Here is a 15,924-nt window from a genome sequence, read left to right as displayed (position 1 = left end):
ATGTAGCTTTATATTTGGTGGCCGTAATGTGTTAGCCACAGGAGCGAAGTATACGAAATTTTGACTAAAGTTAGATCGTAACTGTGCCCACAAACTCTGCATTTTTATGTGAACAATTATAAAGACTACAACGATATGAAACGACGAGAATACAAAAAGAAATGTAACGTAATCAGAGTATCTTCTACACGAAATTATACCCTTAAATAGAGACACGGTTTGAATAATTATTAGTTTGTACTTGTTGACTTCACTTGAATTCTAATGAGTTGAAGAAAAATAGGCAAAATAAGTTGTTCCTAGAAATCTTAATTATTTATCAGGCATGACAGTGTGATGATCGTCTACACCACACCCGTTAAGCATAGGCTATTGATAAATATTTATAAGATAACACAGTTTAATTTCATTTGTGTGAAAAATATACTTTCCTCTTTTAGGTAAGAATAATTTCTAAAATAAATTTGATTATTTATCAGCACACCCCTCGACTTTTGCTGCAAACAAAAGAAAATATAATATGAGTAAACAAAAGTAGCTTTGTGGTGATTTATACCTCTAACTACATTAAAGAATTCAAAGGCTTGTTAAATAATTAACTGAGCATATGAAGAACGTCGTTTATATATACACGAAGTATCATGAGCTACACTTTTCCATTTCAAAATTTTAAAATAATGAACGAAGCTTCATTAAACAAGGTATTTTAATCTATACTAATGCTTGAGTATAAGGAATATCTGTTTCGTTTTGTGCTTGAAATATTATTTAAATGGAATATTTCATTTTTTATGATTTACAAGTTTCGGATTGGGGTAATGCGAATTCAGTGCACTCTTATGGCAGGGGATGCAATTAAGACTGTATTTATCGGTTATGCGATACAAAATTATGTAAGAGCTGTCAAAAGTAAACGTAGGGCAATCGATGTAAGTTACGTCTGATCAAGGTGTGTTATCTATAAGAACTTTGTGTGGTTTGTAGGAGTCAGTTGTGTATGACGTTTGTATGAAAAGTTGTGTTTCGTGCAGAACACGGCGGAAAAAGTTATTGTGATGCACAGTGTGTTGATTGGTGGTTACGGTTGTCGGCGATGAAGTGGCAGAGCAATACAAAAATCTGTATTAAAGAAAAGTGAGTATGCGATGTGCTCAGGTGTAGGATGTGCATTGAGTTGTTACCTAATTTATTGCGTTATTAGAGGAGGTTCCGTCAGTCATTTATGCAAAGTTCAGAACGTAATTTATAGTACAATTTACGAATTGTATAGGCACTCTCCAGAAAGGCAGGCTGTGAAAGGATTGTTATCTCTTCTGACGAAAATATACCAGTGGGGATGAACATTTTTTCTCGTGACGCATTAATTTTATCTGTATTGCGCAGATTGAAGTTTGAGGTTTGAGGCGTTTGTCAAAACACGTGAGAAACCAATGACTCCAGTCCGCATATAATTTAGAGACTGTCAAAGATTTCTGAACTAAATGTAGTAAGAATGGTCACTTTTTAGTGTATTCATTTCCTTTATTTGAAATTACTGTATTTACAGAAGCAGTGTGCATTGCATCATCTTCCCTTGCATGACCCACTGGTTTCCCATTCCAATGAGCTGGAACTAATCCCATACTATACCATTACTAATGCTATACTATCCTGTACTTACTGGAGTGATTCATGCTTAAGGGTGGGAGGGTCAGACCCCACCAACGTTTAATGCTTAAGTATTAAAAGTGTTAGCTTGAGATGTTTCTAATTTGTTTGAGATGTTTATAATTTGTTTATATTTAGTATGACATAACAGATAATTTGATGGATTTATAATTTGTTTAAATTCTTAATAGCATTTAAAGGTTTTTCAAATTCTGCAGATGTGTCGCTTAGGTTGTAAGAAGTTTGTGGAGAGCCTTGCCTCATGGGCCTTAGCCTCACACTTCCATGGAAGATTTTTCCATTTCCTTATGGCACGTAATATAGTTGTCATGCCTTTCCCTTACAAGTCTTTTCTCCTTAAGCAGGGCTGTTGGGTGCTGGCCCTTATGCGTTACTGGATTTATTCGTGTCTCCCTCAGTTGCCTAAGCATCTAATTTTTCCTTCCTGCCAGAGGTATAGAATGTTTCTGTTTCACAACTCGAGAAAAGCACATGTTAACATCGTTGGTTTCTTCATTTCTTTTTATTTATGTGTAGTGAAATAAGATTGTGTGACTCACTCATTCACATCTGTGTTTAATCATTTGTTTAAGACAGTTATTAGACATTTATTTAAATTTATTTAGTTTACTGGTTTATAGATTCATTTTTGGTATGCATTATTGGCAATTACGAAAGCCGTAATTTGTGACATATAATTTTGAATTGCTTTGTGTCATACTAGCAATATGGTGTTTTAGTGGAAAATTTAAAAGAGACGTTGGTATGAGCCAGATGAGGATTTTGATATGTTTTGAACTCCTTTGTGTTCAAGCAGGAAGCAAGTAGCATGTCAAATTGTATCCGGATACTGGGAGTCTGTTGAAAGTACCTGCCAACTTGAGACATATTAGAGCAAATATAATGATGTTGCTTAGTTTTAAATGCTCCAGGCAGTGGAAAGTACTGTGTAATTTCTGTGACACAGTTGCGTGTGAATTTGCAGAGTTGCATCTCAGATGTTAGGGTCTTGAAATTCAGATCACTTAGTGTCATATCATGATCTTGTGTAGATGTATGGGGTGTACATTACACTCTCAGCATTTATTTAAGGTCTTTATATAAATCTCTTAAATTGATCTGCATTTACTGAGAATCATTCTGAATTATATTTCATGAACAGAAGATTCATTAAATGAATTAATTTTGACTTTGAAGCTGACAGAACTGCCCTATTCATACTTCTAACATTCCAAGTACTGAATCTCATGACCATTTCCTTTAGCCTAGGTTGTTTATCCAGAGGATCCGTCCAGGTTCTAGGCTTTATGAACATTTTTGTAACAAGCTTATTTTTTATGGTGAGGAGTTGTTAGCCCCACACCCAACCACCAAGCTGGAAGACCACCCCTTGTTGGCTGTCTGCAACTGCTTATTCACAGCTTCCCTCCATACCTAGAGGGCGTTTCCTCCATCTGCAACCTGAGGACGTGCCATGCCATGGTGACAAGGGACCCACCTAACATGGAGTTGGAGTACACATGTTTTAGAAATTTGTTTTTTGCAATTCGTTATCCCTCACTGATATTGAAGTTCATTTTCAGCAGAGATTGTCATCAGAGATAATCAAGAATATATATGCTACATGGTATAGAGTTATAAATTTGAGTGTTCCTTAGCTCATAAACAGCACAAATATACTGCCACTTGGGGCATTCTTTTTATTTATATTTTTTAAATATACACTGTATAAAAAGTAGTTGAAATTAACCTATTAATGAGAACTGTACTTTTTTAATGATGGTGCTGTTTTGTGAAGGTTTGGTCTGATCTAAAATAGGGAACTGATGTAGATGGAAAATAAGAATCATTTCACAACTTTCATGTAACTTTGCCCAAAATTTCATTGAAATACTGTTAGTAGTTTTTGAGGATATGAGAAGAACATTCCTGGTGAGTGCTCCTAGTTTAAGATTGCACAATGGTGATGTTTGGATGCCATGAGCTTTATCTGCTGTTAATTATATTTCCTCATGTTTTCTGATATCATGAAGGTCACACCTGGGTGACACAAGTACCCTGTGCAAACAGATACGAGACCATTCAGGTTTTGTGTAGTTAAACTGGTTTAGCTTCTATAGCATCTACTTACATAATTCTCCATATAATTCAGTGTTCCATACATAAATGCTTGTGTGTGTGTTTGCTGTTGGATGTAAATGTGTATATGCATACTTAAATCATTGAAAATTTATGTTTTTGTTAAATGCTTATTTAGATGTATTTCTAACATCTGATGCAGTTGCATCCAAACTGCAGTTATACATGCAGGGTGTTTATATTGGCAACATCTCAGATGAACTGTAATTGGCTGGATAGAGGTTAAAGATGGCGTGACTTTGTAATTGCATCATATACTTTCATATTGAACAGATGCTGACCTAATAGCTTCAACTCATATAAAACTACTATTCGGATTACTCTTTTAAAATAATCATATGTAATGGGACTTAGCTTACTTGTATTAAGTCTCACAGTTAGAAACATTTAGTAAAACTTTTCCTGTTGTTAAATGGTTGGGAATGTTGTATGTAGGGCATGACATTTTTGTTTTTGTAGTTTATATCAGGAAATTGGGCAGGGGGAATGCATGTAGGATTTTGGTGGAGTAGCGAAAACAAAAGGGACTACTAAGAATACCTAGACATAGGTGGTGGGTAGTATTAAACTGGAACTTTGAGAAATAGGATGGGGTAGCATGGACTGGATTCTTCCGACTGAAGATAAGGAACCAGTGGAGGGCTCTTGTGAACATGGTAATGAACTGTCGGGTTCCATAAACTGTTGGGAATTTCTTGAGTAACTGAGCAACTGGCAGGTTCTCAAGAAGGCCTTAAATCCATGTAGTTAGTAGTAGTAGTAGTAGTAGTAGGATGTAGCTCCCACAGTATGGTATGGCTGTTTATTCATTCATTCATTCATCTATGGCTCTGCAGCCCTCTGTTGGACATTGGGCGTTTTTTCAGGTTCTTAATGTTTTTACCAGTCTGTAGGACTCCTTGGATGGGGGATCAGCCCATTGCAAGGCAGCTACCTGCACACAGGACAGTGCAGACATAGAGTAAACACACACAGGCATCCATGCCTGTTTATGGAGAACCAAGAATTTTAAGGTGTTCTTAAAAATAGATGCAACAGTTTACTTCATGGATGAAAAGGGTGTGCTGCAGGATTACCCTAATACATTTCTGGCTAGGTCTCAGTGTGTTAAGTAAAAAAGTAAGTAAAGGTATCCCTGTGACAAGCCCTGGAGGCCCATAGGGTTGTGAGATGTTGAGGTTCCAACATTTTCTAGACAGCTCATAGATGGCAGCAAGGTTGTCAGCCTTACATGCCGGCCGCCCTTTACCCTCAAGAACATTCTAGGAATATTCCTGGGACTCATTTTTGTTAGAGGCTGAGTCAACCCCAGGGCCATAGTGCAGCTGGAAGGATTAGGTCAATTGAAAAAAATCCAATGACCTCATTGGGGCTTGAACCCGCGATCTTCCGGCTTGTAGCATAGTGCCTAAGTGTGTTAAGTACAGTTTTAAAATTTTAAAATGTTTAGAAGTACAAATAGTGTCCAATTTATGTCAAAATATATAACAGGAAGTTCTGGGAAGAACTGATCACCTATTTCCCTTTGATAATACACAGACTGCAAAGAAAACGACACGTCCAACAAATATTGTTGTGTATGTATAAGTTATTGCGGGAACGTGTTTACCATACTGTTGCCTAGCGACGGTATGGGAGTACCCCTACAGAGACACAGGGAAAATAGCCTAACAACAGAGGATCTGTTAGAGGCGATATTTTCTCTGCCGTCTGACCTGAAGTTATATTAAGAGTGGCTTAAACTTGGAGGCAGTCAAGCATAAGACTGTTCAAGTGACTGGACTACTGTTGTAGTGGGAGCTACTGAAGATAGGGCATGATCTGCTGTACCGAGCCTGAATTGACAAAGGCCTTGTATATATTTTATGTACGTACTTTTAATAACATGTAAAATGTAAATATATTAGACATGCTGACAACTGACTAATTACTGCAGAATGTGACTCTGGAAAATGACAGACCCATCCTCTCAACAGACAGGGCACCCCATATGGACAGGACTGTATCTGTCAAACAGGAACCGATCAGCACCAAGACAGATTGACTGACTGATCGCCAGTCGCACTGTGACTTCGGCTTTGACTTGATCTCCTGTGTAATGCATGTGGCTTTAAAAATTCCTCACATGGGTCATATGTAACAGAATTATGTAGGAAACAGGCAGAAGTCAACCAGAATCATCCATACTCAAATGTACATGCAACTGGTCAAGAAGAAGCCATGCATAGGAGGTATAAGAGGCATAAATTAGGTGGTGGTCAGGCCTGCAATCATTCAAGTGACTATCTGCCATTTCATACTTTCATAGTGGTAAAGTAGGTTAAGGCATAATCTGTTACAGAAGCTTGCATTGACATATCTTATATATTTATATATCTTCCATAAATATTCATTGCAGTAAAGTGACAAAGTGTGTATGTTGTCCATTCCGCACAAATGCTCTTACCTGGACGTTGCATGAATGCAGGTACACACATGCAGAATTACCGTGCAACAGATGTGCCTTGTCAGAAAGACAACCCCTCCCTTCTCATTGAAGAGGAGACCCAATTTCCAAATACATAAATAGTCTTAGAATGAACATAAATTATGTCATCAGTCCTGAAACCAAGAATGACTGCCCTGGCAAGGGCCAGGAGCCATTTACTGGACTGAACTGGACAGGATCGTTGTTACCAGTCTGTTGTAGTGCGCTGATACCAGAGAGTTGGAAGACCTAATTACATAGCCGTTTCCTAGCAATGACCATCTCCGCAGTGCTTCTCTGACTGCACTGTTCCAGTTTTCAGGTATCATGTCACATACATTCATATGATATTGTAATAGCCACCTTTTCTGGCTACATTATTCTAGCTTTCAGGAGTTTGGGGGGTGGGGTGGGGTGAAACACGGACACACAATAAGGTGACCACATAAGCCTCCTTTTATTTGTTCAAAATAAGGAAAGTAGGCAAACAAAATATGTTAACCAGATACTCTTTTCTCAAACATTTATGTTTTAAGGAAAATTGTTTACTCTGAGTCAGATTTTTTGGCTAACCCAGCTGACTTAGATCAATATTAAAAAACAGAAAAGCATAAATACAAACGTGTGTATACTGTGGCATGTCTGCTGAAAGCTAGAACTGTGAAGCCAGTAAGGACAGCTTTTGCTAGGGAATGGCTCTGCAAAACTGCTTGTTGCTAGGCATTGGCTCAGTAAACACAAACACTGTCTTCATATACAAATTGCTAACCTCTCATGCTTTCAGAAAAGCACATATTATGCTGGGATCAAAATTTTTAATAACTTGCCATCTGATCTCAGAGGTCGTATGAATGAAAAGGCATGATTTAAAATAGCACTGAAACGATACTTAAGTACACATTCATTCTACTCTGTTGATGAATACCTATTGTCTAGAAAATAACTTATATATCTCTAAATAGCCTTGTGTGTAGTCACTGTATATTCTTGGTTTCTCTTGTGTGAGAACTCCGTTGGGACTGTACATATGTTTTGTATTTATATGTCATATTCCACATCCTACAGTCATTTTGACTAACTTTGGATCAATGGAATGCAATGTAATGTAATGTAATGTAATGTAATGTGACTGCAGACATGCTTATATATGCAACAATAGAAGAACTGTTGGAAGCATTGTTTTCTGTGTGGTCCATCATGATGGCTACGTCACACTGCAACAAAACAACTCAAGAAGAGATGTTTTCTGGGCAGTCCGCCTTGAGACTATCTGGAGAACTGAAACCAGGCCTGAGTTGGAGAAAGGAGGTCCTCTGAAGCCATGGGTAGAGCAGACAGTCTTTGAGAGAGCAGTTAGGGAGTGCAGTTCGTGAGCCGTAAGGGTGTGAGGAATAGTCCTTGTTAGAAGACTAACCAGGCAATCATTAGTGGAGCGTGTAACAAGCTGAGAAGACTAGTTTAGGTTATAGTGAATTGTGGTGTGTTATAGTTACATGTAATTCCAAGTTGTAAGTGTGCATTAAATCTGATTACCAATCCAGACCCCATCTGTAGTCACTGAAACACATGACAATATGTTGTTTGTTGTCAGTGGGAAACCTGTGCTTGGTGATGCCTCATGATGTCCCTTGTCCAAGGTGGGATGGTTGACAAGTATACCCTCAAGTCATCCTCCAGTGTTTGAAGCCACAACTTGTTCTTGCTCTTCACTGTGTTCTTAATAGAGAATCCAGCCTCACACAGATACATTCCAGGGAAAGGAAAGAATGCTTCAGTCGCCTTCTTTGTGATGATGGGGTAGTCCTGACAGAGAGACAACCAGACTGAGGCCCATATCAGTTGATGAGTGCTTCAGTTTGAGTCTTTTGTCATTTCTTATTTGTGTCAGCTCATCTTCTCCTACAACAGTTAATTTTGCTGACTCAGACACTTAACACAAATAGATCTCTCACCCAGTGCAAAGAAGTTACTTCAAGTGACTAGAAATACTTTCCATTGTTTTTACTCATCAGTGACAAACTTTGTAGAATTAAATCAAGATTTTTGTTCAGTCTGCAAATTTTGTCAGCTTAAACATATTAACTGTGTTCTCTCTTTTGATTCTGGCTTCCCACAGCGTTAGTTTTCCCTTAAATGAGTTAATTTTGTCAGTACAAGTAAGATTATTTCCATTATTTCCCTGCATGCTCTTGTTAACAGTGTGCAAGGCTTGGGATAAGTCAGCTAAGAAAAAACTTTATTGCACCAGGTCTCATCACTAAGCATGTCAGCCAGCTCAGACTCTTCAGGCTTGAAAAAATATTGTAAGCTCTTTTCTTAGTTCATAGAACTTTGAAAGCACCTGCCCTCAAGATGCCCACCTCACTTCCATGTGTAATAGGAGGTGTGAATGAGCAGCTTCCATGGCAGAACACAGTGCTGGAAACAACCTCGACTGTAATGACCTACTCTTGATGTATTTAACCATTTTGATTGTCTCATCCAGTATTTTTTGTACCTCAGGTACTACTGATTTTTAAATGAGGAGTGCTCTGTGCAGGAAATTGTGAGAGAATTATTTCCAAGGTTCTTTTGCTTGCCCAGTGTGACAAATCCTTTCAGGCTTCCCAACATAGAAGGCCCACCATTCATGCAAATGCTGATGCATGATTTTCATGACATCATGAGAACAGAAGTCACTGTTGACACCATCAAGAATGTCTTGACCTTTTGTTGTTCCATGGGAGTGGTTTGCAAAATAAAAATTGTTCAGCGATGTCTTCATTACAAACCTGTTGAATTCTAGGAGTTCAGCTTTTCCAGTGATGTCAGTTGACTTGTCCAACTGGATATAAAAGAAAATGGCTTCTTTAATGTTAGCTGTCACTTGTGACTCTGCGTCTTGAGAATGTCTTGTATATGCTGATGGGAATCAGTATCTTAGTGGATATTTGGCCTGGGGACCTTGTGAATACAAGTTACATGCAATACTGCTTGGGCCAACTTGCTTGGAGTTCTTAAGTTACAATCTTTCATAGTACTTTACTCTACTTTCATTATTGTTGTGCTAACCCACTCATTAATTTGGATGTTCATATTCACATAGGACTGTTTTTATGGTATGTAATTTGTTTTACAGACAGGAGAGAGAGTGAAGTGTCCTCATGGACCAGCAGGCTATCGTGCAGGCCAAGCTGAGCTCTGGAGAGAATGCCATTGCAGAATCCTTTTAATCACTGTTCTGTTTTTTTTATTGCTAGTGGGGTGGGACTAAGTCCCTTGTACTGCGGCCACTTCTGGCCTATTGTACGAGCCCCAGATGATAGGTGAGGGTGATTGTGGAGCAATTGGTGGAGTGAAGATTGGCAGGGGAAACTGAAGTACTCGGAGAAAACCTGCCCCAGTGCCACTTTGTCCACCACAAATCCCACTTGACCAGACCTGGAATCGAATCCGGGCCGCCGCAGTGGGAAGCCAGCGCCTAACCGCTTGAGCTGTGGCGCTCTCACTGTTCTGCTAACAGCATGGAAAAAAATAGGGCAAAAAGAAAGAGGGTGGTACTGGAGGTGGGAAAGAAGCTTGTGATAATTGATGAATTGCAGAGTGGTTTCCTTGTTTCATAGCTAGCCTTGGAGTATGGCATTGGCATCCAGACTGTCAGAGGCATGTACAAGAACCAAGACAGTCTGGTAGACAATGCAGTACCACCTGGTATTTCCAGAAATATTGTCAAAAGGGAATCGCTAAAGAAGTCAGAGTTTGAAGGGCTGGATAAAGGTCTGTTTGAATGGTACAGATGTCGTTCAGAAGGAGTCGGTATGACAGGACCTGCTTTGTTAGAGAAAGCTCAAAGATTGTATAACGAAGTTAGCATTGAAGGAATGTTTAATGCAAGCAGTGATTGGCTGACCCATGTTAAATATCATAAGGGACACAGTCTCTGAAAGTTGATGCAGATGGATCAATTGCCCTTGCATTTAAGCTGAATTTTAGAAAGCTAATCCACGAGCTGGAACTTTGTCCAGAACGGGTGTTGCTAGTGAGATGGGACTGCAATGGAAGGACCTGCCAACCAGTGTGGGATGCAGGAACATCTTGGCCATAGTCAGATTCCTAATAACACAGAGAACATCACTATTATATGCTGTGCAAATGGAAGTGGAACTTACAAGCTGCAACTTCTTTGTGTAGGAATGATAAAGGAGCCAGAATATTGTGAAGGGACTGGAATTAAGTGCTTTTGTGTTGATTATTATAGCCATGAATTGGCATCAGTGAGTGGGAAGATATTGTATAAGTGGTTTCATAACTGATTTGTGCTAGCAGTGAAAGGGAATTTGAAGTATCATAACATCACACGGTCAGCCATACTGCTTTTCTGCAGGATTCCTTCATATCCAAGTGAAATGTTTCTGAAATCATGTGATGAACAGATATCTATTCAGTATATGCCTAGTAGCTTTTCCTCTGGGGCCCAAAATGTAGTTTGGTTAGTTGCAGGGATACTGAAATGTCGGTACAAAATTGGTATTATACATTATCTTAGGGAAGAAGAATTTCTGAACAGTGTTGCCCTAAAGGATGACCTGTTTCATATTGCATGCTCATATGTGAGTGTAAAGCCAGCTGATCTGTTTTGCTCATGGCAAGAAAGTTCCACTTGTGGAGGGTGTAATGAATGGCTTTGAGGTTGATGACTCCAGTACTTGTGCTGTATGAGGCAACAAAGAACAGTATCAAAGAATGGAAAATAAATGAAAATGAAGCATTGAGAGACTTTGAGTTTGATGAGCCCATCACTTCACTTATGACATCAAAAGTGATGAAGGATATCATTAAAGAAGGCGTTTATGCAGAAACTTGGAGATGGAAAGCAAAAGAGGAAGAGGATTGTATGCAGCAGGGTGTTGCTGCTAGTAGTGACAGTAAGGAACTTGGGGGAAATGCCACAGCAGCAGGCAAGGACACATTGAAACTTATTAAGAGGTTGTTGGAAAATTTTGGGCAACAGGATGACACATTATATACAGGGTCCGGCAAATCGACCTCCCGTATTTCAAAAGGCAGTTACAAACAAACAAAGAAAGGTACAGAAAAAATACTTTTATTTGTGAACAACAAATACGATGCTATTTTACATTACTAGGTTTTAAAAATTATTTCCGGTAAATGGCGCCCTCCATTGTTCACACATTGGCGAAGCCTTTCCCGGAAGTTGTCCATAGTTCTTTGTGTCATTTCAGGTGGAATGGCAGCCACTGCCTGGGTGATTGCCTCCTTAAGTGCTTGCAGGGTTGTGGGGCGATGTTTGTACACTTGCGCCTTTAAGTGTCCCCAAAGAAAAAAATCACAAGGTGATAAATCGGGTGACCTTGGGGGCCAGGCGATGTCTCCTCGCAAAGAGAGAAGACGTCCAGGAAACAACTCTCTCAGAATTGCTAAAGAACGCCGCGAAGTGTGAGCTGTGGCTCCGTCTTGTTGGAACCAGGCTTGTCCCTCTTCATGGTCCCCAACAAACTGGTTTAACTTAGGTCGGAGGAAGGTCTCGATCATGTGACAGTAGCGATTCGAAGTAACCGTTATCATTAGCCCATTTTCCTCGAAAAAATAAGGACCCCACACACCAAATTCAGCAACGGCGCACCAAACTGTCACACGAGGGCTGTGAAGCGGTCATTGGTGAAGTTCCTGAGGGTTTTCTGCTGACCAGTAGCAGAAATTTTGTTTATTTACAGTACCTGACAAGTGGAAGTGGGCCTCATCAGATGAACTCAAAACAGCGCCAGAGGGAATGTTCTGAAGAATGTCCTCACACGCAGCTTTGCGAGTTTCAGAATCTCTCTCACTTAATTCTTGGGTAACCATCATTTTGTGTGGGTGCATGTGTAGATTTCTGTGCAGGATTCTTCTTAAACTCCTATCAGACAATCCCAGGGTAGCTGCATGTTTAAGTGCTGAACGCTTTGGAGATTGCTGGATGGACGCTCTCACACGCGCCACATTTTCTGGCGTTGTTACGGTCCGAGGTCGGCCAGGCGATTTCTTTTTCAGTGCAGAACCTGTTGCTCTAAAGTTTGATACCCAAACGTGAATAGTTTTTCTATCCGGAACAGGATCATGTCGGCCAAGTTCGAACCAAATGCGAAATGCTCGCTGAGTAGTAATCACCGATTCACCATTACGAACATACTCTGCCACAACAAATGCACGATGCTCACCATGCCACGCCATTGCGACTACTGCAAATGGCACTTATACCACTATCGATCGATACCCCCCTCCGCCGCCGTATCCCCACCACAACTCACACAGCGCCCTCTCCAAATACGGGAGGTTGATTTGCTGGACCCTATAGTAATGTTCAGCTGCAAGAATTACTTTCCACTCTGAAGAAGAAAGTGAAATAATCTCCTAATGAGGCTCTGATCACAGACTGTCTGATCAAGAGATATTGAAGCTCACTGCTATGCACATTAACCCTTAAGAGATGAAGTATGCCATATGGGACATTTAAATAAAAGCAATCCAAGTCTGAGCTTAAATCAATTCTTCTGTTCCTGTCATGATTCTGTAAAGGTGGTTTTATGAACTTAAAATGAAAATTATATTAGTTTTCTCTGTTCACTCATTATAGTAAATGTTAATGTATGTATCCAAATTTGGAAGCTAGTCAGCATGACCTTTGCTACATGGCATTTGATGTACCAAAATATAAGGTGATAAGAAGATGTATGGTATATTTTGAATTATCTGAGTTGCTGAAGAGAAGAGAAAGCACAAATAGTTAAAAACAGTGATAATCCATAATTGTTTTATTTTCCACTCATACACACATTGTACTATAAACTGTTAACCTAGCTGTCATACATCACAGAATTTTACACATTTTCTATAACCTTAGCTTAATTTGTGTAGTGTTTCTTGTAGAGGTGTGATATTTTCCAGCTCCCACTGTTTCAAATCTTTCAGCAGTGTTATCCTATTTGACTATGAGACTGTGCTTCATGTAGTTTCCTCCTTTTTCATACTCTTTGTTAATCTCTGTATTCTTCCTCATTCCATTCTTTACTGCACAAAGAATCTACTGACGCTGTGATGGGCAAGACTGGACATTTGTTACTGTACAGCACAGTGCAAGCAGAGATGATCAGCTGTATTTTTTGAAGGGTCACATTGTCAAATTACCATTGTGTCTCTGGGGTGCATTGTTACATGGTAAATTACAAAAGTTTGATGCTACATAATGCAAAAATGTAGATATGGTCGTTGTAGCTGAATTTCTGTCTATATTATATCCTTAATGAAAACAAACAAGTAGGCATAAGAGAGCACCATTTTGTTTGTGTTTGTGTGTGTGTGTCTGCATGCATGTATGTGTCTGGACACACAAACTTAAAGGAAACTAAAACTGAAATGAAGTATAATAATAAATCTTTAAAAATAAATTCAACTTTTGTTAAGGTACTTTTTTCTTGTAAAAAATGGGACAAGTAATTGGCAGTGGCGTGAAATCTGTAAATAGCTTTCATTTTAATAGCATAACTAATGGACTGTTTGAGCTATGCATACGGAATTTGTATTGAGATAAATCATATACATCTAAAATTTAGTATGACATACTCTTTATAATAAGGCAGTGATGACGAATATGAGAATGTTATGAAACCTTAAGGTTATGTCTTGCAAAGTGATTGTAGAAAAAATCTTTACTTTAGTAATAAGTTCTTTCCAAAATAGGAGGAGGAAGAGGAGGAGGGGAGATGGTGATGACAGTGATGGTGGTGATGATCATGACGGTGCTGAACTTTAATAGATGCAATTTCAAACAGAAAAGTTCTGACTGAATTAGGATTTGATAATATGACCGTCTGGTTGGCAAGAACAGAATCTAAAGATCCGTTCACAGGACCTGAAGCAGCTTGATGCATCTCAGTTGGAGTTTCCAAGAAAGTGGTCAGGGACTGGACGAACAGAAGTCACAAAAAAATTGGGAATTTGTAACTAGACCCAGACAGGTAGAGGGACTTTTACTAGGGCCCTCTGCCAGAAGAATGAAAGATCTGCTGAAACAAATTAAGATGGGTGGTAGGACTTTTTACAGGACACTGTCACCTAAAAGGACATTTTTTCAAACTGGATTTAAACTTATAAGTAAAAAAACAAATAATAAAATATATGAATGTGACTTGTGCCAGCACTGCAAGTGCCAAGTACGTACGCTCAAGGATGATGCCATTGGCTACTGCTTGGTTAACTTGAGATTTTCATCTGTTAGCAGGTTCTGTCACATTGATTTGTTCCACTTCAACATGAAAGCTTGATAACAAATGTTGCATGCTTCCAAACAGACTTGCACAGAAATCTGTGTTCTCCTGCACATTAAGATATTTGTTTGTACAAAGATTTTTATAAAAGATCATCACATCTCCTTTGAATATGGACTTACATGCATCACTCTATGGAAGGTAGATAAGATATGAAATATATTTGGAATTTTCATGTGGTGTTCAAAACATTGCCAACACTTTTGAAACTTGTCCTCATCAAGGTCCACAGACCTGCCTTAGAAATCACTGTTGGACTTTTATGTTGCTGATATACTGGCTACTAATTATCTTGTGTTGATGAAATAGTTTCTGCCAGTTTGGAAGTGACAGGTGTATCTGTAGTTGTACTCTCCTGATATGTTTTAATTTTGTTTGCATATTACACTTGGATTCTGCCTTCATCTTCCACAAACATTACTTCTCAGTCACTGTTGATGAAGTACTCTGCTTTCCAGTGGCGTGCGGTACTATTTTAGGTAAGGGAAGCAGTGGTACCTAATAATCAAACTGATAGCAATCAACTCACCAAAATTTATGTAACTTATTGAGTCAGTAAGGTCCTTTTGTATTCTGTTTGATAAACCTGTAAATACTGTACTGTTCTCAAGGTGAATATTGAGTTTATGACCATATTTCCTCAACAAGTGAACTAATTCCACATAATTACCTCAGTTGATAGAATCCACGCTTTCATCATGACCACAAAGGCCAAGTTGCCACTTTACTAAATGGCAGATGATATCAATCAAGCGTTTCATTATTTCTCTATGTAGTATTGTCAGGCACTTTTGAGTGTCAAGTTGACAGTCAGTTCGAGATTTCCCAAACATAACAAGTTGCATTGTTGAAATAATGTGAGTCTGAGAGTTCTCATGTCGTTTCAATGTTTTATGAAGTTTGTTGGTATCACCAAACCCAGTTTTGTTCCATACATTTTTTCCTTGAGAAACAATAGGCATGGCCAACAAAACAATTTTCCTATATTACGGCAACCGGATAGCCACTCTGTTTTAGAATACTATTCCAAATTAAATTTGGTTTGTGCTTTAAGTGCCACTGCTGCTTTCTATTTCTAGCTTCTATTTCTTGAGTTTACTTTTTTCAGTCATTCATTCATTCATTCATCAGTAATCTGTCAAGACGACAGGTCCACAGTCTCTTCCAAAACAGTTCCTCCACTTAATGCGATCTAGAGCTTTCTCCTTCAAGTGAGAATATCCTTTTCTGTCCCCAAGGTCATCCAGCATCTTCTTACGTCTTCTTCCTCGTCTTCTGGTCACTTCTATCCGCCCCTCTATCTTTCCTTCAATAACTTCTATTAGAAGGCAGTTAGTGTGTAAGATATGACCAACCAATTAGCCTTCC

At 38.9% G+C, this 15,924-nt stretch overlaps 1 protein-coding gene across 2 annotated transcripts in view; it reads left to right on the top strand.

The window, feature by feature from the left end:
• The first annotated feature begins 883 nt into the window (after positions 1 to 883).
• The window catches only part of LOC111866438 (type II inositol 1,4,5-trisphosphate 5-phosphatase), a 58,484-nt gene continuing 43,443 nt past the window's right edge, over positions 884 to 15,924 (top strand). The window contains exons 1-2 of one of the 2 annotated variants that reach the window (XM_023855407.2): positions 884 to 1,134; positions 9,372 to 9,453. In XM_023855407.2, the coding sequence (XP_023711175.1) occupies positions 9,397 to 9,453 (57 nt within the window). In that variant the 5' untranslated portion in view covers positions 884 to 1,134; positions 9,372 to 9,396. The remainder of the gene's footprint in view (positions 1,135 to 9,371; positions 9,454 to 15,924) is intronic. The other variant, XM_033752248.1, reaches the window with a different exon arrangement.

This window comes from Cryptotermes secundus, unplaced genomic scaffold (genome assembly GCF_002891405.2).
Source record: "Cryptotermes secundus unplaced genomic scaffold, Csec_1.0 scaffold271, whole genome shotgun sequence".
In the NCBI taxonomy this organism is placed as follows: Eukaryota; Metazoa; Arthropoda; class Insecta; order Blattodea; family Kalotermitidae; genus Cryptotermes; species Cryptotermes secundus.
Note: the sequence above shows the minus strand (reverse complement) of the source record. Positions and strands in the feature narration are given on the sequence as shown.